The 26,786-nt window shown below is 42.7% G+C and overlaps 1 protein-coding gene across 1 annotated transcript; it reads right to left on the reverse strand.

The window, feature by feature from the left end:
* Positions 1-2,930: 2,930 nt before the first annotated feature.
* Positions 2,931-22,120, reverse strand: SCRT2 (scratch family transcriptional repressor 2). The gene is made up of 2 exons (XM_089662547.1): positions 21,651-22,120; positions 2,931-6,599 (listed from the first exon to the last, which is right to left on the reverse strand). The coding sequence occupies exons 1-2, from the start codon at positions 21,805-21,807 to the stop codon at positions 5,899-5,901; spliced, it is 858 nt and encodes a 285-aa protein (XP_089518673.1). The 5' UTR covers positions 21,808-22,120; the 3' UTR covers positions 2,931-5,898.
* Between the last annotated feature and the right edge of the window lie 4,666 nt (positions 22,121-26,786).

Below are 26,786 nucleotides of genomic sequence, written 5' to 3' on the forward strand. Positions count from 1 at the left end.
GAATTGCTCAAGCTCTGTCAGATTGGATGGAGAGCATCTGTGAACAGCAATTTTTAAGTCTTGCCACAGATTCTCAATTGGATTTAGGTCTGGACTGTGACTGGGCCATTCTGACACATGAATTTGCTTTGATCTAAACCATTCCATTGTATCTCTGGCTGTATGTTTCGGGTCGTTGTTCTGCTGGAAGGTGAACCTCCTCTCCAGTCTCAAGTCTTTTGCAGATGCTAACAGGTTTTCTTCTAAGATTGTCCTGTATTTGGCTCCATCCATATTCCCATTAACTCTGACTAGCTTCCCTGTCCCTGCTGAAGAAAAGCATCCCCACAACATGATGCTGCCACAACCATGTTTCACGGTGGAGATGGTGGGGATGTTCAGGGTGATGTGCAGTGTTAAAGTTTTCCACCACATAACTTTTTGCTTTTAGGCCAAAAAGTTCAATTTTGGTCTCCTTTCACCAGAGCACCTTCTTCCACATGTTTGCTATGTCCCCCACATGGCTTCTCGCAAACTGCAAATGGGACATCTTATGGTTTTTTTCAACAGTGGGTTTCTTCTTGGCACTCTTCCATAAAGGCCAGATTTGTGGAGTGCACGACTAATAGTTGTCCTGTAGACAGATTCTCCCACCTGAGCTGTGGATCTCTGCAGCTCCTGTAGAGTTACCATGGGCCTCTTGGTTACGTCTCTGATTAATGCTCTCCTTGCCTGGCCTGTCAGTTTTATTGGACGGCCATGTCTTGGTAGGTTTGCAGTTGTGCCATACTCTTTTTATTTTTGGATTGAACAGTGCTCCCGTGAGATTCTCAAAGCTTGGGATATTTTTTTTTAACCTAACTCTGCTTTAAACTTTTCCACAACTTTATCTGTGACCTGTTTGGTGTGTTCCTTGGCCTTGTTGATTCTGTTTGTTCACTAACAAACCTCTGAGGGCTTCACAGAACAGCTGTATTTATACTGAGGTTAAATTATACGCAGGCGGACTCTATTTATTTATTAGGGGACTTTTGAAGGCAATTGGTTCCACTAGATTTTAATTAGGGGATCAGAGTAAAGGGAGCTGAATACAAATGTAAGTCACACTTTTCAGATATTTATTTGTAAAAAAAATTGAAAACCATTTGTCATTTTCCTTCCACTTCCCATTTATGTGCCACTTTGTGTTGGTCTATCACATCAAATCCCAATAAAATACATTTACGTTATTGGTTGTAACATGACAAAATATGGAAAATTTCAAGGGGTATGAATACTTTTTCAAGGCACTGTATATTAGATAAAGGTTGGTCAAATCCTTAAGTAGCCAACATGCCTAAAACTTCCAAATGTTAGTGGCCTTTTTTTGTCAATGAAAGAGCTCCATGTTAGATTCTTATGTTCTAACAGACTCTCCAGTTACAAGATATCCCCCACCAACACCTCCAGTTTTGTCCAAACGCTACATAATGTTCACCAGATCGCTTCTCCATAATATTGAATTAACAAAAAACTCAGAAGATTATCCAAACATGATACCTTCATTATGGCTTTGGGGTAAGGGCGAAGGTGCAAACTACTAGAGAAATATACCATGATCAGAGTCTCTGAGTATTATAACCAATGGGTGATGCAGTCTACCAGTATCCACCCAAACTGGACTATTTAAAGTGGAATTTAAAGTGGAAAATTAAGTTCTAATAAATCATTTCAGGCTGGCTCCTTTTGCAGATATTGCTATGTAAAACCTTACAAATAAGTGCCCATATTGTTTGAAACCCAGTACTACACTGTCTCACCCTGCTCTGCACATGGTCATTTGCTTTCTATTGTTTGGCATTGTGCCCAAAATTAGAGCCACTGGAGGCCGATCTACTGACAGCCTAAAGATTTACTGCTGCTCAGGGGTTCTGGACTTTAGCACAATGGCAGTTTCTGGCAAGATGAAACAGGAACAATGCTGAAGGCAATTTACTGCACACACTAATTTTGGTTGCATAATTATTAATGTGGAATGTACGATCCTTGCTAAAGAACGTTATTTTTTTATCAAGTTACGGGTAAAGTTCCACTTTAATTTGCTGGAGACTGAATAGCTTCTAAATTATGCATTATTATGTTTTGCTTTCCTTATATCTCTAGTATATTAGTTCTTGAACAACTCTAGATTTCACCATAGCACAAAACTGTGTGTACTGCCTATCTCAGTGAGGAAGCTCTTAGTGAATTTACAACTTGGATAAAATATTGCTACACTCCCTATCTGTAGGTTGTAGGCCTAGTTTAGTACAAAAAGAATCCTGTATACAAAACGTGAATGTTACATAAGTGCCAGTATTGCTTGGATTGTATTGCCAGATAGTCAGGGACAGAGGGCCTATTAGGCTGGCTATATGCTAGTAGAATATCATTCAATTTTAAGAATGTTAGTTTGATCTTGCCTGTTAGGATCAAAGTCATGCATCGCCATCGTGCAGGCAAGCTGTCCGCCGTGTCTGATAGGAAGAAAAAAAAGCAACCGAATGCCTGAACTCCTGAGCTGGACAGTGGATTCTACAATCCCCACATGGAGTATAGAAGGAATGCAAGCGGACCAGGGAAATCCAAAAAGAACTGTATATGAAGAAACAAAAAGAGGGCGCACGGGCCTGTAGCATTACCTTTAAAAACAAGATTTATGGATAAAAAAGTAAAATACTCACAAAGGAATAAAAGCAAATGAAGAGCATGTCACAAGAAATGCAGCGTGGTCCAATCACCCTGAAGGATGTCTGGTGGGGGACTGTAGACTTCTGAGGAAGAGGCACAGCCTTGAGACACATCAGCCAACAGCCACCTAGAGGTCTACAGTCCCCCACCAGACATCCTTCAGGGTGATTGGACCACGCTGCATTTCTTGTGACATGCCCTTCATTTGATTTTATTCCTTTGTGAGTATTTTACTCTTTATCAATAAATCTCGTTTATCTCGTAGGTAATGCACTAGGCCGGTGTGCCCTCTTTTTGTTTCTTCATATAAAGCTGTCCGTCATCACCATAGCAAATAAATGACACTGTGCCCTGGCCCTAGAGCATCATTGTTGTTATGGTGCAGGCAGTCCAGCCCTGATCCAGGACCAGGGGCGGACTGACAACTCAAGGGGCCCCCGGGCAAAAGGGGATCATGGGGCCCTTGTGTCCTTGCCCAAGCTCAAAAAAGCCTATGAAAAAGGTACCAGGGGCATCTCATGGGGCCCCCTACTGACCCTGGGCCCTCAGGCAGTGCCCGAGTTTCCAAATATGTCAGTCCGCCCCTGAGCAGGACAATCTGGGTCCCATGTTCACGGCACCACAAGGAAACCCAGGCAGCACGCAGCACCCTGCTTGACAAACACTGTTCTAATCGTTAGTGGGGTCAAACCACCGTTCGTTTTCATCTGTAGTAATGAGAAAATTTGAAGGAGCAGGATGGAAAATTTTTCTTGAACTGACAAATTTCTAACAGTGTATGTAGTTTTCATTCAGGAAAGTCCATTCGTTCTGCAATTGAATGTTAAAAGCAAACAAAAGTTTGAAGTGCTTTCAAATAATATTCATTAAGTCATCAAATGTACTTTTGTTTGATAATCTACTAGCGTATGGACAGCTTTACTGTCTAAATATATAGTAGTTTATATTCTAGTAGTTTATCTAGCCAGCATCTGGAAAATAAGTAGAAATAACATGAACGAGAACCTCTGTCAGACTGCTATATAATCAATTCAAATGCTGCTTTTGGAATGGCATAGCCCTTAGAAGTGACATGGCTTTTAGGTTGGAGGTTAATGATTAAGGAGGCACCACAAAGATTATGCAATGGGACCCCCCCTCCCCCCCCCCACACACACATATGATCTTTCCTTTAGGTGTTGTCATTTATAGAATGTATCTTTGTTGCATTAGACATCATGTCTTTGTAACACTATCACGGCTTGTCTTCATTCGACTTCTAATTTCACCATTTTGGAAACTAATTTTACTAATACATTCTCTGTTGCAATTTTCTAACACTGATGCAAAGAAGGATTCTACGATCTATAAACGCAAGGCTTGCTTCATTCAGGCATGCAGTAATACTGAGCATTTTCCAAATATATTAGGTAATAGTTGCATTAAAGCAGCCCTTGCACCTTAAAGATCGGTATGACTTTTCAGTCACCTAAAAAAGCATGGCGAGACTTGTAGCATGTAATAATAATGCAATGTAAATAACATTGGAACTACCCAAAACACTGCTGCAAGTGCTGTCAGTATACAAAGAAGTTGCAAGAAAAATAATACTCTTGCACTGAGGATCTCAGTGCCATCATTCACGTGATCAATGAATGAAATGCTGTTGCATCATCATGTGAGGTTCTGAATTTGTTCTTGCCTGCAAGTCTGAAGCCTTGGCATGTGCAGATACCCAAACGCTGGGCGTGCATGGCTTGTGAGTCAATGTTGCTCACAAACGAATAGCTGTCCCTCACATCGACAAGTGCAGGAGAGGCTGATGGCGGGCTATAGCGCTTCCTCTGTTTTGCCATGAGGTAAGAACTCATTGAGAAATTGCATAGGCTTTTCCGATTATTCTTGAATCGTGTTCGGAAACATAGGCCTGAAAAAAAGTCTTTGCTTTTAAAGTCTGTCGCACTCAGGAGGAAGACAATTTACCGCAACAGACAAGGCTCATCCTGGCATCTGCTGCAGCGTATTCCTATTAACCACGATCTGTACGTTCTTTTCCATCCTCAAAAAAAAGTTAAATTAGCAATAAAAAGTGTAATAAATATAATAAATAAATCATATAAATTACATGATATTATTAAATAAGCAGATTACAAAAAAACAAAAAAAAACAAATAGGCGCAAATGTCTTGACTCCATGAAGGTGGGGGTCACATTTTTTAAAAAAATTATCTTCTTAGTATATAATGCAGGTCACGTTGCTTCGTGAACAGACCTCTGACAGAATACATAATAAATACTGGAGGAATAGTGCATATTCTCATTGCCTTTCAAAATTCTAGAGGTAACGCTGTTTTGGAACAAAAATTGAACAATCTAATTCTACTGGAGTGCCACAAGCTCTTCTTCTAGTTTAAAACAAGTATTGGCACAACTTTTCTGCCCTGTTTATAGTGTACATATGTGCTTCCAAACAAGACACAGCAAACTCTTCTGTATTTATTACAGCCGAATTGGCACGAGGCCACTTGCAGATCCTTTCTCGACATTCATGTACATTGTTCCTGGCTCGCATGAAATTTATTGTGCTGCAAACAAAACAAAAAAAAAAAAGGCTTTTCTCCTTGTCCACATTATTCCAAGCCTTGAATACCACATGGCACAAATAATAAAGATAAAATAAATAATGCAATCAATTCTTCTTTAGCAACAGAGTCATATAACAACAGTTTAAAAAATAAATAACATAGGATAGAAAATGGCACCTGAGTCTGTGTTACAGAGCCCCTCCGCTAATTTTGTCTCCAATTGTTTTCTCAGATTAATGTAAGACTTTCACATTTCATGTGTTGCACCACAGAAAGCTTGGCTTTGCATGTAAGGGTTCTTTAAGAGCGTCAGTAGAGAGGCTAAAAGTTTCTTTTCTTTGTGTGTATGTGTGTTTAAAGAAAAGATAGGTCACAACCATCCATGATCCATTGAAAAAAAGTATATTGCACGGTTTAAAATAAATTTGTCAAGCTTCAAAAAAGAAAAAAAAAAAGAAAATGCAGTGTTTATATAAAAATGATGTTTGCACAGTCTATGGTGAAGTGCAACCAAGGATAATACTGTTTGATGCCAAGTACCCTGATTTTTGAGTTTCTGGTGTGTTGTGCCATCAATTAGAGTAGGTTGGCACAATTTATTGTGCCTCCTTTCTTTGTGTACCGTCTTTTTCCTCAAGCCTGGAGTTTAACTCTGTAGGGCGCACTCATGATCCGAGCCCTTGAAACAAGCTGACTCGTAATGTTTGTTAAGATATGACTTGAGAGCGAAGGTCTTCTCGCAGCGTTTGCACTTATAGTGTTTAAAGGCCGAGTGTGTCTGCATGTGCGCGCGAAGGTTGGATCGGTCTGCGAAGGCTTTCCCACAGTGGGCACAGCCAAAGGGTTTCTCGCCAGTGTGGGAACGCATGTGGCCTTGTAGGAGCCATGGGCGGCTGAAGGCCTTGCCGCACACATCGCACTTATGTTTCAGATTGTGTGTGAGAAGATGCATGGCCAGGGCTGGCATAGAAACGTATGTTTTTCCACATGTAGGACATTTCCTTGCCATTTTACTGTCCAGGCTCCGATGGGTTTGCTTGTGCCGGCTGAGGTTGGAAGAGGTGGCATAGGTTTTACCACACTCACTGCATGTGTGACGCTGGTTTCCGCGACTCTCGACACCTCTTCTCGAGCGTCCATCTGTGATGAAGAAAGCGTCTATTGAGTAGCTGTCCGTGACGGCTGCTTCTCCGCTGAAATAACCTGCAGACAGACTGGACTGGGGGCTGTCAGGCTCACTGTAGTCATCGTGGTTTGGTGTGTATTCAGCCTCGGAGGAGGAAAACTTGTCTCCACTCTTCTTCTCAGCTTGGTAGTCAGGTGATGTAATGCAGTGCTGTACAAAGCCTGTGGCATGAGCACAAGAAAAGAAGGATATTGGGTATTAAAATCAATCTATACATAAATATATATATATATATTTTTTTTTTTTATTTTAATTCATTTCTGGGTTCTTAGAAAACTGCTGTGTTTCAGGGATCTGAATTGCAAAACCTATGAGTTCTGATCTCTTCTATTATTTTTTTAAAAATTCCTAATTTTTTAGATCCTAGAACAATAGCTCACCAACACTCTGATCCAATAACAAAGACCAACTATCACTTAGGATCCTTGAACATTGACACAGTGACACTCTGGATGTCACAACAATAACACTCTGATGCTTGAGATTTCTAAACATCCTCATAGTGACAATTTAAATCTCATTAACATTTGGGATCTCACAACAATGACACATCGAATCCTGGGGTCCCAGAACAATGATACAGCAATACTTGGGGGTCTCACAAAAATGTCACACTGATTTATGGGATAATTACACTACCATATGGTAGTGGCTTAACAGTGACATGCTGACACTAGGAGTTCCAGAACAGTGACACAATGACACTTGGATCCTGGAACAATACCACACTGATAATTGAGACACCTGAACAATAATATACTGACACTTGGATCTTGAAACAATGACACACTGTCACTTGAGACACCAGAACAATGACACACTGCCACTTGGATCCTGGAACAATGATACACTGACACTTGGATCCTGGAACAATGATACACTGACACTTGGATCCTGGAACAATGACACACTGCCACTTGGATTCTGAAACAATGACACACTGACACTTTAGATACCAGAACAATGAAATACTGATACTTGGATCCTGTAACAGTGACACACTGACACTTGGATCCTGGAACAATGACAAACGACACTTGAGATACCAGAACAATGACACACTGACTCTTGGATCCTGGAACAATGACACACTGACACTTGGATCCTGGAACAATGACACACTGACACTTGGATCCTGGAACAATGACACATGACACTTGGATCCTGAAACAATGACACACTGTCACTTGAGACATCAGAACAATGACACACTGTCACTTGAGACATCAGAACAATGACACACTGACACTTGGATCCTGAAACAGTGACACACTGACACTTGAAATACTAGGACAATGACACACTGACACTTGGATCCTGGAACAATGACACACTGACACTTGAGATACCAGGACAATGACACACTGACATTTGGAACCTGGAACAATGACACACTGACACTTGAGATACCAGAACAATGACACACTGACATTTGGAACCTGGAACAATGACACACTGACGCTTGGATCCTGAAACAGTGACACACTGACACTTGAGATACCAGGACAATGACACACTGACATTTGGAACCTGGAACAATGACACACTGACGCTTGGATCCAGGAACAATGACACACTGACACTTGGATCCAGGAACAATGACACACTGACACTTGGATCCAGGAACAATGACACACTGACACATGGGGGTCCCAGAACAATAACACACTGACAGTTGGATCCTGAAACAATGACACACTGACACTTGGGATACCAGGACAATGTCACACTGACATTTGGAACCTGGAACAATGACACACTGACACTTTGATCCAGGAACAATGACACTTGAATCCTGGAAAAATGTCACACTGACACTTGGATCCAGGAACAATGACAAACTGACACATGGGGGTCCCAGAACAATGATACACTGACACTTGGGGGTCCAGAACAATGACACACACTTGGATCCAGGAACAATGACACACTGACACATGGGGGTCCCAGAACAATAACACACTGACAGTTGGATCCTGAAACAATGACACACTGACACTTGGGATACCAGGACAATGACACACTGACACTTGGATCCAGGAGTAATGACACACTGACACTTGGATCTAGGAACAACGACACACTGACGCTTGGATCCAGTAACAATGACACACTGACACTTGAATCATGGAACAATGACATACAGACACTTGGATCCTGGAAAAATGACACACTGACACTTGAGATACCAGAACAATGATTTACTGACACTTGGGATACCAGAACAGTGACACACTGACATTTGAATCTTGTAGAAATCACACGCTGTCACTTGAGAATGGAATATTAATATGCTGACGCTATTGGATTTGCAACAATGACATACTGACACTTGTAGTCCCAAAACAAATCACCAACACTGATCAGAGGACATTTGCACACTGACACTTTGGATACAAATATGGTTGCATACTGATAGTAGCTATCCCAGAATGGTGGCAAACTAAAACTTGATGTCCCAGAGCAATGACAAACCTAAAGTTTGGATTCCAGAAAAACAACATACTGACAGTAGATAAGTCTGAACATTATCACACTGACTCTTGGTCTTTCAGAACATCTGCATATTGACATTTAGCATTTAATCATGGCTATTTACCACTTTGCATCAGTACAGGAATATACAAGAATCCCTAAACAATTAAATACAGACATTTTCATACCCTGTGTACCAAATTGTGTCACACTAGGTCCTGGGATCAACACAGGGCAGAGACTAAGACTGAAAGGTATAGGAATGTTTACACTGTTGTAAATGTCAGGATTTGATATGTATAGTTGTAATTGTAGTGATGGCCAGTTTCCTGACAGTGATTGTAACTACTTAAAGCATATCTAAACCCAAGGACAACAATACAATATATTGCAGCTTACCAGCCCTTAGATGCAGTGGCTGAATTAGTTTTCTTTTCTTAGACTAAGTACTTTTTCTACATGAACAGAAAAATAACTGTTGATTCTGAAAGAAATATAGTATTCTTTTATTATTTAAACTGAAATTTCAAACAACGATATCTGTTTTCTAAGGCTTCTTCTGTAATCTACATCAGGCCTTGAAATTTCCACTCGCCTGCTCGCCAATGGCGAGTGGAAATTATGGTGGGGGTGTGTGTCCCCCAGGGCCGTCTTACTGAGCAGACTCGGAGCTCAGGCCGGATCTGTCATTGGCACTGGGAGCCGTCAGACTGCTCAATAGCTGAGCGCAGTGAAAGCAAAGGAAGGAGTGTGTGCTGTGCTCTCTGCCTCCCCTAGAGTGCAGTACCCGACTCTGTGAGAGAACAACGAAGTACTGCAGCTTTTTATAGGGCTGTGTGTGAGCGCGCCTACCTAATTTCAGCTCACTCTGGTCACATGATCCTCTATATCAGCCAGTGGTGGCTTCAGGGGAGAGGAAAGAGCACTTAAAAGCTTCAGGGAAGAGGAGAGAGCACTTAAAAGCGTGTCTGTGTGTATGTACATGTGTGTATCTGTACATCTGTGTGTACATGTGTCTGTGTGTGTGTACATGTGTCTGTGTGTACATGTGTCTGTGTATTTCTGTGTATGTACATGTATCTGTGTGTATGCGTGTCTGTATGTGCCTGTGTGTGTATACATGTGTCTGTATGTATGTGTACAGGTGTCTCTGTTTGTGTGTGTTTGTTGGTGGTGAGTAACTCTTAAGGCCTGGCTAGTAGCTCAGGACTTGAAATTTTAAGCTCTGATCTACATAATCCCTCCCAGCCTAGGGTGACAATGTTGTATTTCCATAGAGACAGTACAGTGAGTAACCCTAGTGTTGTCACCCTAGAACAGGAAGTGTATCACTGGAAGGAGCACCAGGTGAAAATAGAGATAAAAAAGCCCACAAAACTGGAAAGTAATGCAATATTTTAGATTTTAGTTTTTTTGGGGTTTAGATATACTTTAATGTCTAGCTCCAACCAAAATTTTTTCTACATTTTTTGGAAGCCCATATTCATACTTGAGCAATTGTTAGCTTGTTTCCCTGAACTTGGCTATGCTCAACATGTACAATCCCATTCTTTCTAATAGTCCCTGTTCACACACGTACGTAAAGTCACCCTACGCTCTACTCCCTATAATCAAAAATGTACTTGGAGGTTTCTATTTATTGTATTTAGACATTTTTCCCCTGTAGACTTCAGTGGGCATGCATGTGTAAATGTACGACACATGCATTTTTAGTTATCTTTTTTGCTCTGGAAAAATTTATTTCTCTCTTTTTACAGAAATGCTTTCCTCCCCTTGCACAGTCCAGGAAGAAAAGGCTTGAAGCTCGATTCATGTGCAGAAACATTTGTACAAAGCTTGACAACACCCAAAAAAAGCTTCAAAATCACTAGGAATACCCTCTCTGTTTATGCCAGTGGCTGTTAACTTATGAGCTAAAGGGGGCCAAAAATGTGGCCCCTAACATCACCAAAGGGCCACATATAATGTTCAATGTACTGTATGTAATGCTGGAGAGGACAGTCAGAAACTGCAAACCGACTAGAGGAGTTGAGGGTCAGAGTGTGGACATGCTGCCTTGGCTGGGGATATGCTGCAGAAGTCAATATGAATCTGAGAACATATTACATGAGGCTAGTACAGATCAATGCTGTTACCCTTATCAATGTTCCCACTGCAAACTGCTGAGGTCCGAGGGCCACACATCACATACCAAAGGGCCACAGGTTGGGCACCAGGGGTTTATGTTCTGCACAGGTGTGAATACAGGCCAAAGTGGGAGAAGGCTAAGAAGCTCGGGTTCATGTTGATTGTTGTCCATGTCCCTTTGAATAGGAATTCCCCTGGTTTCCTTTTTATCTCTAGGATCCACCTAGTATAGGAATTATCTTGAAATCTCCCCAGTAGGGAGGCAGACAGTATTGCTGGAATTGGGCTTCAAGTGGCATTTAGCACCAAATCAAATTGTTGCTTTTTTTTTTTCAACAATAAGGAATTAAAAGGCATTATTGTTCAGCAGCACACATGTTCATCCTCTCTAGTGTTATACATGTTGCTGTTGTTCACCATCATGCCGCCTTTTGGTCTACTGCTTGCAGTCGTTTATATACTATAGGTCCATTTCACCCTGGGGCTAAGAACGTGTATATAAAGAGACATGGCATTTAAGGAAACACAAAAAAGCTGTACTATTGAGCTGCCATAGGTTTTCCTTTCTTCATCTGTGTCTGGTAAAGGAGCAGGTCAGCAACATTTTATGACACCGTCTCCTTTGATGACCCATCTGTGACAACATTTACTGGACTGCTTTGTCGATAGCAGTGACCTATTGATTGGGAAGATGAAACTCTCTCAAGACTAGCACAAAATGATGATGTGTGTATGGACACAGTTCATTCCTTCCTTGTATTCATTCATCTTCTAGATCAGTGGGGCTTTGTTTTTACACAGTACCAGGTCATCCCTTTGGGTTGTTGCAAAGGCACAACTGGCAACTAGAATGTATTATTATTATTATTATTATTATAATACAGGATTCATATAGTGCCAATCACTGCAATCACTATATCTGGTCTCCCCGGACACTGCATTCACTATATCTGGACTCCCTGGACCCAGCATTCACTATATCTGGACTCCCTGAACCCCGCATTCACTATATCCAGTGTCCCACAGTACACAGAACATGGAAATGCAATGATTTTAGTAAATATGAACTGCTAAATATATTTTCTCATCAGCAGTATATAGCAGTCTTGTGACTTCCAGCAGTGTCCAGTAGAGCACTGGTTAAAACTTGTAGGAGGAGTTTTCATTCTCCCCTGATTGTCCAATGAGGCTGCATAACCCCTGACCCTCTGTCTGGACAGCGCTGATTGGCCCTGTGCTGATCACGTGTACCCTCCCAAAGAAAAAAAATAACCTCTCTAGCCATACCCAACAAACTGAGCATGTGCAGCATGCCCTCAAGGCTCTGTTCTATCAGCAGATGGATTGGGAACAGTAGAAGAAGGGGAGGATCAGAGAAGTCAGGATCAAACATCCTTTTTTACACAATGCGGAGGATTAACCCCTTAGGTTCCACAGTGAGTATAACAAGTATGCATTACTGCATCTACAGACCGATTGTACTGCTGTGGGTTTAGTAACACTTTAAAAAAAAAGAAAGGGCCATGGTGCTGATACCTAATTGCTCTTCCCTCTTATCTCTATGCCATGTGGTCACATTACACAGCATTTCCCTTTGCTTCACATCTCTGTTTTTATATAAAGGTTGGATGGGATATATTGGATAACTGTTATCTGTGCACCATGCTTTGAAATATATACCCTAAAGTGCTGCTTTAGTATCCTCCAGACTGCTGAGCTCTTTATAATGTATTTCACATTCATGCCACTAGCAACGTGGAATACACTGAACAGGGACACTGTTGCTAGATACGGACTAACCCCCGGCTCACATATATGCGGCCATGCGGGCCATGTTTTACGTGGGCAGGAGATCCCATTCATTTGAATGGACTCCCGTCCCCCGGGACACGCAGGGAAGAAGTCCCTGTGCTTCTTAAAACGCAGCCGAGGTTCCCAGTACGGTTGTGTTTTCCAGTGCAGGCGGCGTGCCATAAGAACTAATGGCACCCGGTCGCGGGTCCGCATTCCTCTGTGCGGGTGGTGCAGCTGTACGGATTTTCGTGTGGATCCACAGCGGCACCACCCGCACAGATGTGAATCAGGGCTAAAGCAGCATCTTGCTTCACATCTGAGCCTCTAGTAATCTTATATAAACAAAGGAATCTATGCTGTGATTTGCTAAACCCTAGCATCCTCAGGGCTGGATGTAATGATGTGCCAACTGGCTTTTGTGAGAGGTAAGAGGAAACCCCCTGTTAAAGCTGAACTCCAGCCTTCCCTTCAGTTCTGCACAGCTGTACAGTCTCCTCTCCTGGACTGAAATTGCTTACTCTGATTTACCTGCACACTGTGAGCTTCTCTGTGTATTAGGAGCTAAAGTAGTTCAGGAGGACATCCACTAACATCTAGCTGTTTTCTCCCCAGTCTATCTGTCCCTAGCCCAACCCCTTCATTCCTTGTATTTCTGTTCTTTCAATCATGGAGGCTCAGCATTACAGGTGGGCATTATCTTTTGTTTGCATGCATATTCAGTATGCCTAGGACCCCCCATTCTCTCAGCCTGACATCCACCCATCAAGGGGCTTTTGATATTTTGCATAACTCCTCTCAAGAGTCATCCCACTACTTGCATCAGGGTGAGGGCAGGGTGTTTTAGTGTTTTCAGGAATGCTATGTACAGTACCCTTCCAGCTCCTCCCACCCGCCATAATCTACTGGCATTGCACAGATAAGCCCAGAGACCCAGTGAGAACATCACTGATATATGGGCAGCACAGTGGCTAAATGGTTAGCACTTCCGCCTGGCAGCACTTGGGTCGCTGGCAGGGGCGGACTGACCATTTGGAAACTCAGGAACTGCCCGAGGGCCCGGGGTCAGTAGGGGGCCCCAAGAAATGCCCCTGGTACCTTTTTCATAGGCTTTTTTGAGTGTTGGCAAGGACACAGGGGCCCCACAATCCCCTATTTCCCGGGGACCCCATGAGTTGTCAGTCCGTCACTGGTTCGAATCCCAGCCACAGCACCTCCTGCCTGGAGTTTGCATGTTCTCCCTGTGCCTGCGTGGGTTTCCTCCGGGTACTCCGGTTTCTTCCCACACTCCAAAGACATGCTGGTAGGTTAATTGGATCATGTCTAAATTGACCCTAGTATATGAATGTGAGTTAGGGACCTTAGATTGTACACCCCTTGAGGGTTAGGGACCTTAGATTGTACACCCCTTGAGGGTTAGGGGCCTTAGATTGTACGCCCCTTGAGGGTTAGGGACCTTAGATTGTACGCCCCTTGAGGGTTAGGGACCTTAGATTGTACGCCCCTTGAGGGTTAGGGACCTTAGATTGTACGCCCCTTGAGGGTTAGGGACTGATGTGAATGTACAATATATATGTAAAGTGCTACGTAAATTGACGATGCTATATAAGTACCTGAAATAAATAAATATAAACAAGCTCCCAGAAGTAAAGGTTAGCCGTGACACAAACAGGCTCTGTTGCAGGCCAATGTGATTTTGGTTATCATTCTCACCATGTATCTTATATTTCAGTTCTTGGTGAATGGCAACATGTTGAACCCTATGCTGGTTTCCTCTATTCCTGTGTAATTCATTTCTGAGATTTCCTTATCAAATGTTAGGGTTTCACCCAATAGCCACAGTATTACCACAAACAGGGGCGGACTGACAACTCATGGGGCAATAAGAGATCATGGGTCCTTTAGATTGTAAGCTCCACGAGCCGGGCCCTCACATTCTTCTGTACTGAAATGTATTGTAATTGTACTGTCTCCCTTATAATGTAAAGCTCTGCGCAAACCGTTGGCGCTATATAAATCCTGTATAATAATAATAATGGGGCCCCTGTGTCCTCGCTCACACTCAAACCACACCCAAGAAAGCCTATGAAAGGTAAATGGGGCATCTCATGGGGCTCCCCACTGACCCCGCCCCGACTACAAATCAATTTGGTGATGTCATACTCCAGCAAATGATTTAGTGCAGATTATAAAATAATACTTCTATATAGAAATCCCCTGCCTGGCTGTGAAAGAGCAACACATGGATTTGTGGAAAGGGGCAAAAACACAAACTATACAAGAGAAATCTCTGGCCATTTGTATCTACCCAAAGCCATGGTACTAGCTGGAGCTGGTCATAAGACCAAGAACGGGAACTGATACTGTAATTCCATATTGGATGCCCAGTGCTTTTCTAGATCCAAACCCCTCTGTTGCTGTCTGCTTCCTGTTCAGGGAGCTATGCAGTTCACTCCCCTTTGCAGTGGATCATTTCAGCGACGGCCAATGTGACCCCATAGCTCCTTGCATCTCTTAAACCATTAGCGTGTAATCAATACTCCATTTAATGCAAGCATTAGCTGGGGTCAGGCAATTTAAATGTGCTGTCCACTCAGTTTTCCCTCCCTGGCTGCAGTCTCTGTTATGTAGACACACAGCATGTTCCTGTGATTCACGCTTGAGCGTACAAATACATAGGTGATCCTCCTCTCTTCATTTGAAAACGAAATAAACCCTTTCCCCTGATGAACAGACTCAGCACTTCCTTTGCAGCATGCACACATCAGCCTGTACCACTCAGAACACCACATGTTGATGCTCTGTGACGTGCAGTGTGTGTATATGTGTCATTGGCCCCGATCCCAGCCCTCCTCTGCAGTTTTAGTACATGTGGCTGTGTAGTCAGCAGATGATGCCGAATTCTTGCTGTCAAGGTGACACTAGACGGCACGTGGACAGGCAAGCTTTCCTTCCTGTCCTGCAGCGGTGAGGGTAAAGACAGGATGTTACTGTATTCAGATCTGCTGCCCTAGCCATAATAGATCAGGATTGCAGATAACTAGACCACTCTCCACTAAAGCAGTCTCAACTGATGTTTATATTATGCTCTTAAAAGTATGCTAGCTTGGTGCTATTGCAGGATTGGCACAATAAGCGCAAAATTCTGCATCCAGTTAGTCCTGTTTGGAAGCCAACAAGCACATAGGAGCCAAGAGATATTGTCATTCATCAACCACAGGCTTACAACAGTTGGCTGCCATTTTTTTCAGTTCATGTTCTACATAACCCCTAGATTTGTCCAGTTCTGTGTTAATGATCTCAACAGGAAATTAAGGCAGAGCTCCTGTTTTAAGGAATTCCCTTAATATGTACCTCTTTTTTTCTCAGGATCCTCTGGTTGACCACATGACTTGATTAAGAACCAAGGGATATTGTCTTTCATCAATGACAGGCATGCAACAATTGGCTGCCATTTTTTAGGTGCATGTGCTACGTGGCCTCTAGATTTGTCCAGGTTTGTGATGGTCTCAAAAGGTAATAATAGCAGAACTCCTGTTTTTAAAAGGTCCCTAAATAAATATCTGGGATGCTCTAGCCTATCACATGACTTCCTGGGGTCTTCTTCTTCTCCCTGCTATGGTAGTGTGCAGTCTTCAGTTTTTCAGAAAGCACCACTGATGTTATGATGTCAGCGCAGCTGTTTGCAGTATTCTACTGTGAACCCGGGCTGACAAGGTGACATTCTCCCAGGGGGTGTGTCGATGACAGCCAGGGCTCATGGGAAGTGGGTTGAATGATGACAGCCATCATTCAGTCCAGAAGAGGACTGCAGCAGGGTTTCTGTGACATACAGCGCTGGAGGGGAGCTGCATATTATCTTTTTTTTAAATGCCTAGGCATTTTATAATATAAATAGAATATTAATCTATTAGGTAATAATTATGTATTAATCTACATAATCTATACAATATTGTGTTTTTTTTTTTCTGAAAAGGGCTCATTCCGTCTTTTCTTTTCTTATCCTCATCATATAATCCATCAATATTCCATATACTGAGTGTAGGGGAGACTGTTCTATGAGCTTGGCTGGGTATGTGGCATTTGCATTTGGCAAATCTGTCTTTGGGTAAAAATGGTTCATTAAACAGATGCCACATGTTAATTAGGATATTATGGAATTTGCTTACTTAGGGCACAGGACACTGATAATGTACAAAAACAGTAACTCAGAATAGCCAATTATAATCAGTTTAGAATAATCAGAATAATGAAAGAGGGTGTTTGGTTGGGTCAAGTTTGCATTTCACAATTTTGCTTTGCCATTGTAATAATAAAAATATCTACAGTATGTAAATGGAGAGTAGTCATCTTCTAAATATTTAGAAATGTTGTATACCTTAGCAAAGCCATTATCAACCAGGGTTTACTAGAACCCTAGATTTCCTCCAGAAGTTACCAAGGTTACCCAGAAGTTACCCAAGGTTCCTTGGGTTTTGTCTGATTTACCTTCCATTTGAAGGTACCTGCAAATTCCAGGGCCAATGATACTTGGCAAAGCCAGTAGCATGGCACCAATTATCTCTTTTCACTTTCTGAAAGGGTGGCATTCTCACCACCACTGAGTCAGTCTTCTTACTGACCATCATTGTAGGAGGCATTTTCCCCATTCACCCGCAATGAATTGGTTTAGCAAGGGTTTCCCCAAAGATCTCAGAAATATTTTGGAGTTCCTCTGGGGTAAACATGTTGAGAAAAGCTGCCTTAGCCAAACTTAATGAGCAAAATACGTTCTATAAACTTTCCAATGATGTTCACGGACTGGCACAAAAAAACTGGAACACAACAGAAGACCCCAAATGTGAAAGCTCAAAAACTCAACAACATAACCAAAACATGAAAGTACCGAAGCATGGGACAATACCATAAAACACCAGAACACAAAACAAATACCTGTTTCATTTTTCACAACAGCAATTGATTAGTAATATGTCCAAAATGTATCCAGCTAGCGGTGCTGATCTGTGTAGCCTGGAGCTCTACATCTGTTGCTGAACTTCTAGTTGCAGCACGCTGGGATTTGTGGTTTCTAAACAGATGAAGGCCAGAAGGTTTGGAGACTGCTGCCTTTTTATGCAAGAGCAAATTGTAGAATGTCCTCCTAATGGAGCTGGGCCCATTGTTCCTACACAAATTGCTCTATTGATGGTTTATAGAGTGTGACTGAAGCAGTAGCTCTGTCTTTCTGTGGCAGGGGCCGTGTGTTCTAACAGGCACCTTAAGCTCTTTTCTCATTCTTACACTCAGGCCTATTTATTAAGGTAGTTCACAGGGTGAAAATGATGTACAAAGTGCGGTGCTCCATAACAGCTGGACGGTTTACAGCAATTTAGAGCGGTCAGAATAATAAGAGATCACTGCCGATTGGTTGTTTCATGTCATATTTAGCGCCTTAGTAAAACAGGGCCCATTTAGTGTACATAGCAGTAGTTTAGTGTGACATCTTTTGAGTTCTTTAATAAAGGAAAGTAGAATTGTACAGAATGTGGAATTTTCCTTTTACTCCTGTAAATCAGAATGTAGCCAGTTGATGGGAATCTACACTTTGAACATAAGGATTGCTCTTTGTACAGGATTGCAGGACTCGCACACACATCCCCGTGCCACTGCATAACCTTACAATAAAACTCGTTCCCTAGTGTAACCTCATCCTGGCAATTTGCACGCTACACCTTCTTGAGGCTCTGTGTTTCAAAATTGCCTGGCAGATTCCCCAACAAATGTGTGCCACAGACTCAGAATGAGTCTACCCCCCTCGTCTGGCACTCTGATATTTCTGCTGCTTGTTAAAGTCATCTCTCTCTCTCTCCCTCCTTGTTTGCAGTATGTGCCGTCACGTGCCTCAGGTACAAAAAGCTTTCCTCAGCAATATTTCACACCTCTCTAAAGAACGTAGCAAGGTTATTTTCAAGAGCATGACTTTGAAAGACGTCACCCCTTGTCTTCAAGCGACATTTTCTCTGTAAATGCTCGGATATAGGTGTACCATTCTCTGGGACACCTGTTTGAGCGTACATTGCGCCTCCCAGTTTTAGCGCTTAACAGCGGTGCCAGGATCGTTGGGATTAATAGGAAGCAGCATATAACAGATCATGAACTGCAAGTGTTTGATTAGCTGATTCATCGATATTCTGTGTCAGTGAAGACTACAACTGTTCGGCGATAGGAATGCTACACATTTTACGTCTGCCTATGCCTTATTTTGTGTAAGAAAGATTTAAGTGGCCTTGCTTTGTAGCCCTCGAGCAGAATAAGAGTAGTTTGTGGTTTTCTGCCAAATATAATGTGCACTTCACGTTTTTCCTATATGCAATGTTTAGCTGAATGTTTAATATATATTCAGTAAGCTGATTAATATACAAAAAATAAAGTAGAACCCTACACAGTTTTACACATGGAGGCCACCAGATTTATTAGATTTGCAAGCACTTTCTCAGTCTCACATCTCTTAATGAATGATATGCTCAAACTTTTCTAAAGTCAACAGGTAGAAGCCAAGTAGCTTTTCAGGGCGTCACATTTTGTACTATACTCTGTGTTAGGGTATTTTGTGAAAAAGTTTTCAAGCATATCGCTGAAAGTTTCTTGGTAAACTACGTATTTCATTTTGGGTTGGGGGGGGAGGGGGGATTTTGAAAGATGATATTGTGAATTAAGGATTCATTTTGTAAAGGACTTTGGCTTAGGGTTTCTCAGCTTGGCTTTCATGGAACCCTAAGGTTCCTCCAGAGGTTACTAGGGGTTCCTTGAGCAATGAGCAATAACTGCCTCTCAGATAAGTTCCCACTGACACCATTGATCTTTTTAGCAATCTGTAAGGGGGTAATTCTTCCCAATAACCAAAATTGTAAGGAGCATTCTTCTTACTGACCATCACACTAATGTATCATGAGTTGTAGATATAGTCATTTTTAGCAGGGGTTCCCTGAGACTGGAAAGTTTGTTTCAAGGGTTCCTCTGTATTGAAAAGGTTGAGAAAGGTTGGTATAGATCATACAGGATCATGCTGTCATGGAATGCTGGTAGTTGCAATCCAAGGGTTCCTCAATGATGGAAGATTGTGAAATAAGCAACTATAAAGTGGGACTGCAGTTACCCATCGCAGCCAGATACTTTTGTTTCTCGCAGTCTGATAAAATACCCAGTAAGGGATTACTAGACATTTATACATGATTTTTGCAGTTTGCAAGCCATTATTGAATGAACTGTTTACGTTTCAAGCCACATATGGTACAGAGGTCTGCAACCACATGGAGGCCCACAATCATTTCTTGGATCCTCAAATTTTTAGAAACAATGCTCGTCTTGTACTGTATTAGGACCGTCATCATTTTGGGGGTCCAAGGACAATGGGACATTAGCAACTGGTCTGATAAAAAGAGAAAAAAAACATGACCCCCGAAGCTTGATATAAATTAAGATTTGAGCCTCTCTCATGTTAGAGAGATACCTGGTAGATAACAGGCAATGCGTTCTCTGAGCAGGCTGCTTGTCAGTACATCCTGCTACACCGCTCTGACAGCAGTTCAGATAGAATTGTATTTTAGATTCCAGTCTTAGAGGAAGATGTGCTTAGCTTGCAAATTCACAGCTTTGGGACAGCAAGTTATATCTCTGGATCAGAAGTACAAGCTATCCTTGTAACTGTCACTGAGAAACCCACTGCAATGACACATGTCAGCCTTATTGGCTAATCATAGTTGACTATGCGCTAATAGAAAAAAAAAAAGAGAAAAAAAAAAAAACAAGACACATCAAAAATACATTTTGGTTCAAAGCCACCTAGCCATAGCCTCTCATATATCAAATAAATGAGCTTCTCCCGGGATGGTGCCTCTTAAAGGGCTTTAGAGAGAGTCTTTTGCCTGCCGCGTGAACAATGAGGTCCCCAAGGAGGCTTCGCTCCCCTCCCCCCACCCTTTCTGTTCTCCCCTATGTAAACTACTGGCATTCGCTCTTCCAAAAGGCATCAAGGGCCCGATAGTACAGGAATTAAAGCAGTATTCTTTGAAAAGACAAGAGAGTAGCTCATAGAACAGCAAGAAACCGTTAATGAATCTAGTCCTTATTCTACAGGTGATAGCGGCCGAACATGCCTCAGTGTATGTGGAAAGGGTCTGCGTGGCTTATTATGCTGCAGTCACCAAAATCTTCAGCGCTGTGCTAACGCTGGCCGTACGCAGACAGCTCCATCTTCAACTTTAACTTAGTTTTGTCGTTAACTCCGCGCGTTAAGAAAAGCGTAGCAGTTATTTCGCCTGGTGGTCAGATCTTCCTTCATTCCTGTACATCTCAGCTAAAAAAATTTGCAAAGAAAAGCCAGGATAAGTGCACGATTGAGGACTAGTGTGAGCAACTTGTATCGCCAGTTGTAAAGGAGCTGCAAGTCCTAGGGCATGCTGAGTCTTGTCGATTCTTAACAGTTGACAAGCTCCAAGTGGCTCCACTGCAAAGCACCCAATGGCTGGTTGTTGTCACAAGTCAACAGAACACAAAGGTTGTCTTATCAGTCCTGTCCCAGCTATGCATAACATAGCAATGCCCAACTCTTCTCTTGGCTTAGTAACTGGAAAGCGCAAAAGTCAACAGTGCAATAAATATCAACAGCAATCTTTCCAAAGCGTGAGCAGCCTATAATGTCATTCCCTTAACAGAAGTCCCTTAATGACATTCTCTAAGTAATAAACAGGTCACTTGTTCCTTTTTGTATTAAAAAAAAAAAAAAGAATGCATTTACGGACCATGTCTCAATTTTTTTGCACCCAAGGGCGCTGACTTACCGTCTTCAGCAACGGGGACTCCCAAGCTGCCCACGGTGCTGGTGAGCGATTGGCCCAAGACGCAGGGGTCGTCAAAGTGGTGGTAACTGGAGGCCGAAATCCCACTGGACGAAAAGTCATCTAGTTTTATCTTCTTGACTAAGAAGGAGCGGGGCATGTTGAGAGGTACAAGGGGGGTCTCTCCCTATTTGTGTGGTGACAGTCACGTTGCGGACCCAGGGACGGTGCCTCACATTCAGCACTGGACAGCTCACACTTTCTGCAGTGTGTGGGGAGAGAGAGAGAGAGAGTGAGAGAAAGGGAGACTGAGGGAGCTGGGAAGGAGGGGAGGGGGAGATCTGGCAGCAAGAGCTGAGCTCAGCACTCACGCTGTCTTTATATGGGATGCAGGCCTGAGATCAGGTGGTGCTTTGCAATGGAGCTGTTTAGCTCTCTAATCCATCAAATGTCCCCCAGGACAATCATCACATTACCAATGAACCGGCTGTGCAGACACAGAGAAAAGAGACAGCCTCCTGCCTACTTACTTCTTCTAGACAATGCAGGGGGAAGCAAGTAATGCAGAGAGCAGCATGGCAGGAAAAAAAAAAAGGGGGGTACAGATATTTCCTCCCTGCTACATGCAGGCGCACCGCAACTTAGTTATGGCATCTCAGCCGCCAATGAGCGCAGCTCACAATGCATTGCTGTCAAGCTTTTGAAGGTGAGAGTTGTCGTAGCTGCCAAGAGCCTCTCAGCGAGTGGATTATAGCCTGTGAAGTGATGCTGTTATTGTACTACCAGCATCCTTTTTTTTGTGTGTGTGTTTTCTGCATTCCTGCTGAAGTTCAGCAGTCATAGATAGAAAAAAAAAAAAACACGTGGAGAGGTGAGGGGAAGGAATGGGGGGGGGGGGGGCACTACAGAATAACATCAGGAAGATTCCCATTGTGTAGATGAACTACGATTCCTTTGTCTTGAAGCAACCAGTGTGTTTTAACAGCCTGTGAATCGTACAGGGAAAGTCCATATGGTGGCGGGGGGAGGGAGCATCTTAATATCCCACATCCACCAAGGTGGGCAATAAACAGTGACCCTTGTAGCTCTGTAACAAAAGGAAAGAGCCTTTCCATCTCTATTTTATACAAAAAGGGATAGCGCAAATCTGGCATCTTAGTCTGAAGTCTCACAAGCAACACTTGATCTATTCTTAACGTTTTTATTCATGCATTTTTTTTATGCCATTTTTTATTTATATGTGTTTAATTTATGCTTTTTTTGGCATTTATTTATAAATGTACTATTATCATCCTTTGATTAAGGGACCAGGACTTATAAAATACTACTTTAGACAACAAGTGAAGTCATCGACTGGTCTTGTTTTCCAAGAATCATTGACTGTGCTAAGATCAGAAGAAGGTCCAGTTATCTAATCAGATTTATTGTAAAATGCAACCAGTGTGAACAGGCTTTTTTTTAAAGTTTTGTTGAGTCTGCAGCCTCTTGTCACATAATCATGTGCTGTGCATCTTTTTTTCCTATGTTCCATTTGTTCATAGATGAGGCTACAATGGCCTTGACGGAATCAACAGTGGTCTTAGATGGAGTCTAAAATACAATGCTGCCAACAAAAATTCTACAAAAGTAAAACATGTACACTATAAGGCCAAATGTTTGTGGCCACCTGACGATCATATGTCTTTGAACTTTTTGGATATCACATTCCCAAACCATGGGAATTAATATGGATTTGCCCCCATCCCCTTTGCAGTATGACAACCCCCATTCTCCTTGGAAGACCATCCATTAGATTTTGGAATGTGTCTGTGGGGATTTGTGCCCATTCAGTCAAAAGAGCACTTGTGAGGTTAGTTACTGATGTAGGATAAGGAGACCTTGAAGTCAGCGTATCAGATCATCCCAAAGATGTCCAATATGGTTGTGTCATACTGGTTGAACCATGTCTTTGAAGAGGTGGCTTGGAGAAAAGGGATACAGTCATGCTAAAGCAAAAAAAGGCTTTTCTCATACTGTTTTCAAAAGGTTGGCAGCACAAAATTGTTGAAAATATCTTTGCATGCTGTTGCCTTAAGAGTACTCGTCACTGAAAACAATTTAACTCCGTAATTTGGAGAGATGCCAAGGTCCCTTTGGCCATACAGTGTAAGTGTGATGGTCAACAATTTTCTTAATCTATGAAGTATTATTATTATACAGGATTTATATAGCGCCAACCATTTGCACAGCGCTTTACCATATAAAGGGAGACAGTATAGTTACAATACAATAAAAAAACCAGATGATTAAGAGGGCTCTGCTCATAAGAGCTTACAATCTAATAGAGTGGGGCAAATGGTACAAAGGGTTATAACTGTGGGGGATGAGCTGGTGGAAGTGATCAATGCCTAGTTGGAGGTGTGATAGGCTTCCCTGTAGAGATGAGTTTTCAGGGATCGCCTAAAGGCAGCCAGAGTAGGGGATAGCTGGACAGATTGAGGTAGAGAGTTCCAGAGAATGGGAGAGGATCTGGTGAAGTCCTGGAGACGAGCATGGGAGGAGTAGACAAGGGAGCTTGAGAGCATGAGGTCGTGAGAAGAGTGGAAAGGGCGGTTTCTGTGATACTTGGAGACAAGATTGGTGATGTAGCTCTGTACAGAAGTATATGTTATCTTAAAAGAGAAGTAGGGCTTTTTTTGCCCTGTTTATACTTACCTAGGTGGATGCAGCATTGGTCCCATGCTTTATCTGTCCCCGCTGGCTGTAAATGTAAAAACTCAGCAATCACATGATCACTGATTTATGACAGCCGCTCTGAACAGAGAGTGGGACTGTCATTCACCGCTCTCTATTCTTCCCCCCTCCACAGCCCACTGCTCCAGTGAGCAATGAGGGGGGGAAGGGAGCTGCTAGCTCAGGCTCTCAGCACTTCGCTGAGAAGCTGAGCCAGATGCCACTCCAGATTCTGGGGTGGATCCTGACTTTGAAGTCGGGATCTTTCCCCAGCCCGGACCGGCTGAGTGACGTCAGCTGACAGCGGACTTCACTCCGCTGTCAGCTGAAAATGGGTCATAGGAATGCAGAACGACCTGCACTCGTGATCCACAGGAGAAGTACAGCCGAAAAAGCTTTGGCTGTACTTCTGTACTTCTCCGTTAAAGTGGTTCTAAAGCCTGAAGGTAAAAAACCTTAAGTATGCAGCTTCTCCCTGTAGCCCCCCTAATACTTACCCAAGCCTGCTCTCGATCCAGCAATGTCCACGAAAGCAGGGAGCAGGGGACGGGGCTGAGTCGTGCTCTGTGTGTCTTAGGTACACACAGTGCAAGGCTTGAGAGTGAATACACATGAGTGCCTCCAGAGCAAGTGGCCTTCTAGGGGGGTACTCGGCAAGGGGGAGAAGCCAGGAGCGCTGGCGGGGGACCCAAGAAGAGGTCAAGGCTGCTCTGTGCAAAACCATTACACAGAGCAGGTAAGTGTGACACGTTTGTTATTTTGGAAAAAAATGCCTTTACAATCACTTTAAAATAATCTCTACTCAAAAGCTTTTGCTCTCCTCTCTATGAACCTGAAATAAAGGTTGCTATCAGCAGCACTGTGCCCCAGTGGCAATTGCTCAGTAGTTTTAGGGTGACTCCAGTTGCCATTTTAGAACATACTCATAGGGAATACGTTTTTTTTCACCTTGAAGAGTACATCTTTTAACACATTACATTTTGTCCCATTAACTTTTATCACAGGTCTACAATATGAACAGGAAACAAGAACATGTATACATACAGTAAATGCTCACGCTGTTATTTTCCAATCATGAAGCAAGCAGGGAACAAACCCTGATATTAGCAGTTTTATCCAAGCTGATAAAAAGCCTCTGAACTTCCTCTTTAGGCCTTGAAAGTGGTTGATATCTACCCACCTCTGCCTGTCATCTCTTCTACACAGGTCTGCTGTGAATGTGCATGTCAATTATATGCCTAATAAAGGCACTTCTACAGCAGAAATTAATATAATAATATAAAGGGGAAAGGTAGGCATATACTGTCCTTGTAGTGTATTAAAGTAATGTGTTTAAAGGAAACCCGTAGAGAAATATGTGGGCTGCCATTACTGACCTCTACTTTTCGCAAAGCTTGTTGACCGGCCATCTTGAGGATTCAGCGGCCTCAGTAGTTTGTGAGCCCTAAGCCTGGAACATGGCGATCATGAGTCTTGACTTTAAGCGACACATGCTTGTTCTGGGTTAGGAACTGAAAAAGAGTTGAAAGCAGAGACAACCAGGCACTTTCAGAAAGAGGTAACAAATGGCAGCCCTTTATTTCTCTAAGTCATTTTTGCTTTTTATTGGAATCTTTACCTACTAAGGGCCGAGTGACACATCTTCTTGGCCTGCCACCCTTTCCTTTCCTGTGGACCCCATTACACTGTTTTCCTCTTGGAGCCCTATCTCTGTTGGTCTGTGTTGGAGCTTACAAGGTATTAATGCCCTTCTCCCCTCCCTCATGTGACCATGTTAGTGCCTTTCATTCGGGTGCTCTGTCCATAGCACTACATCGTGGGAAAAAACGGAGAGGGTCACAGGCTTCCCTTAAACTGAGAACTGATGCCACACTCTCCCACAGATTTCACTTTTCCCCAGGAGCCATATCCAAAACTGGTGAGACCTAATGATAAGTAGAGATCTGAATTGGTATGGGATGGCTTGAAATGATCCCTCCAAAATACCAAAACGGAAAAAAAAACCAGTATGTTCCATCCCTACTTGCATGGTTTACCACATGTTGTTTTAGGTGCACTTGTAAGCCTTTGGCACTTTCTAGTGACATCATCAATCTAACGCAGCCTCCTTGAGTGAAGACCCACCCATTACTGCAACAAACCTATCGAACTTGACCCAATCCTACCCAGTTTTGGGCCAATTGACTGAAAGTAGGAAGGGTTTTGGCTGAGGTGGGTATAGTTTGTTCTTTGGCCTAATTTTCACCTTTACGCACATATACTAGAGCTATATTTCATTCACTCTTGTCTTCTGTGTGTCCATCAATCAGTCTCCGTCTATCAGTAGCTGTCAGCCCACTTGACATCTTTATCGTATTATAGAGAAACATGGACCACTTTCAATAAATCATTACAGATATCAGAATTCACCTTGTAGAACCTTGACCT

This window comes from Staurois parvus, unplaced genomic scaffold, assembly GCF_062004578.1.
Source record: "Staurois parvus isolate SC_StPar_1 unplaced genomic scaffold, SC_StPar_1.0 ptg001490l, whole genome shotgun sequence".
Lineage (NCBI taxonomy): Eukaryota > Metazoa > Chordata > Amphibia > Anura > Ranidae > Staurois > Staurois parvus.

What these genes read in the sequence shown, in the direction of transcription:
- SCRT2 (XM_089662547.1), bottom strand. Translation starts at nt 21,807, where the DNA reads ATGCCCCGCTCCTTCTTAGTCAAGAAGATAAAACTAGATGACTTTTCG. An exon ending in AGTCCCCGTTGCTGAAGACG is followed by an intron (nt 6,600 to 21,650) that starts GTAAGTCAGCGC and finishes CTCATGCCACAG; the next exon opens with GCTTTGTACAGCACTGCATT.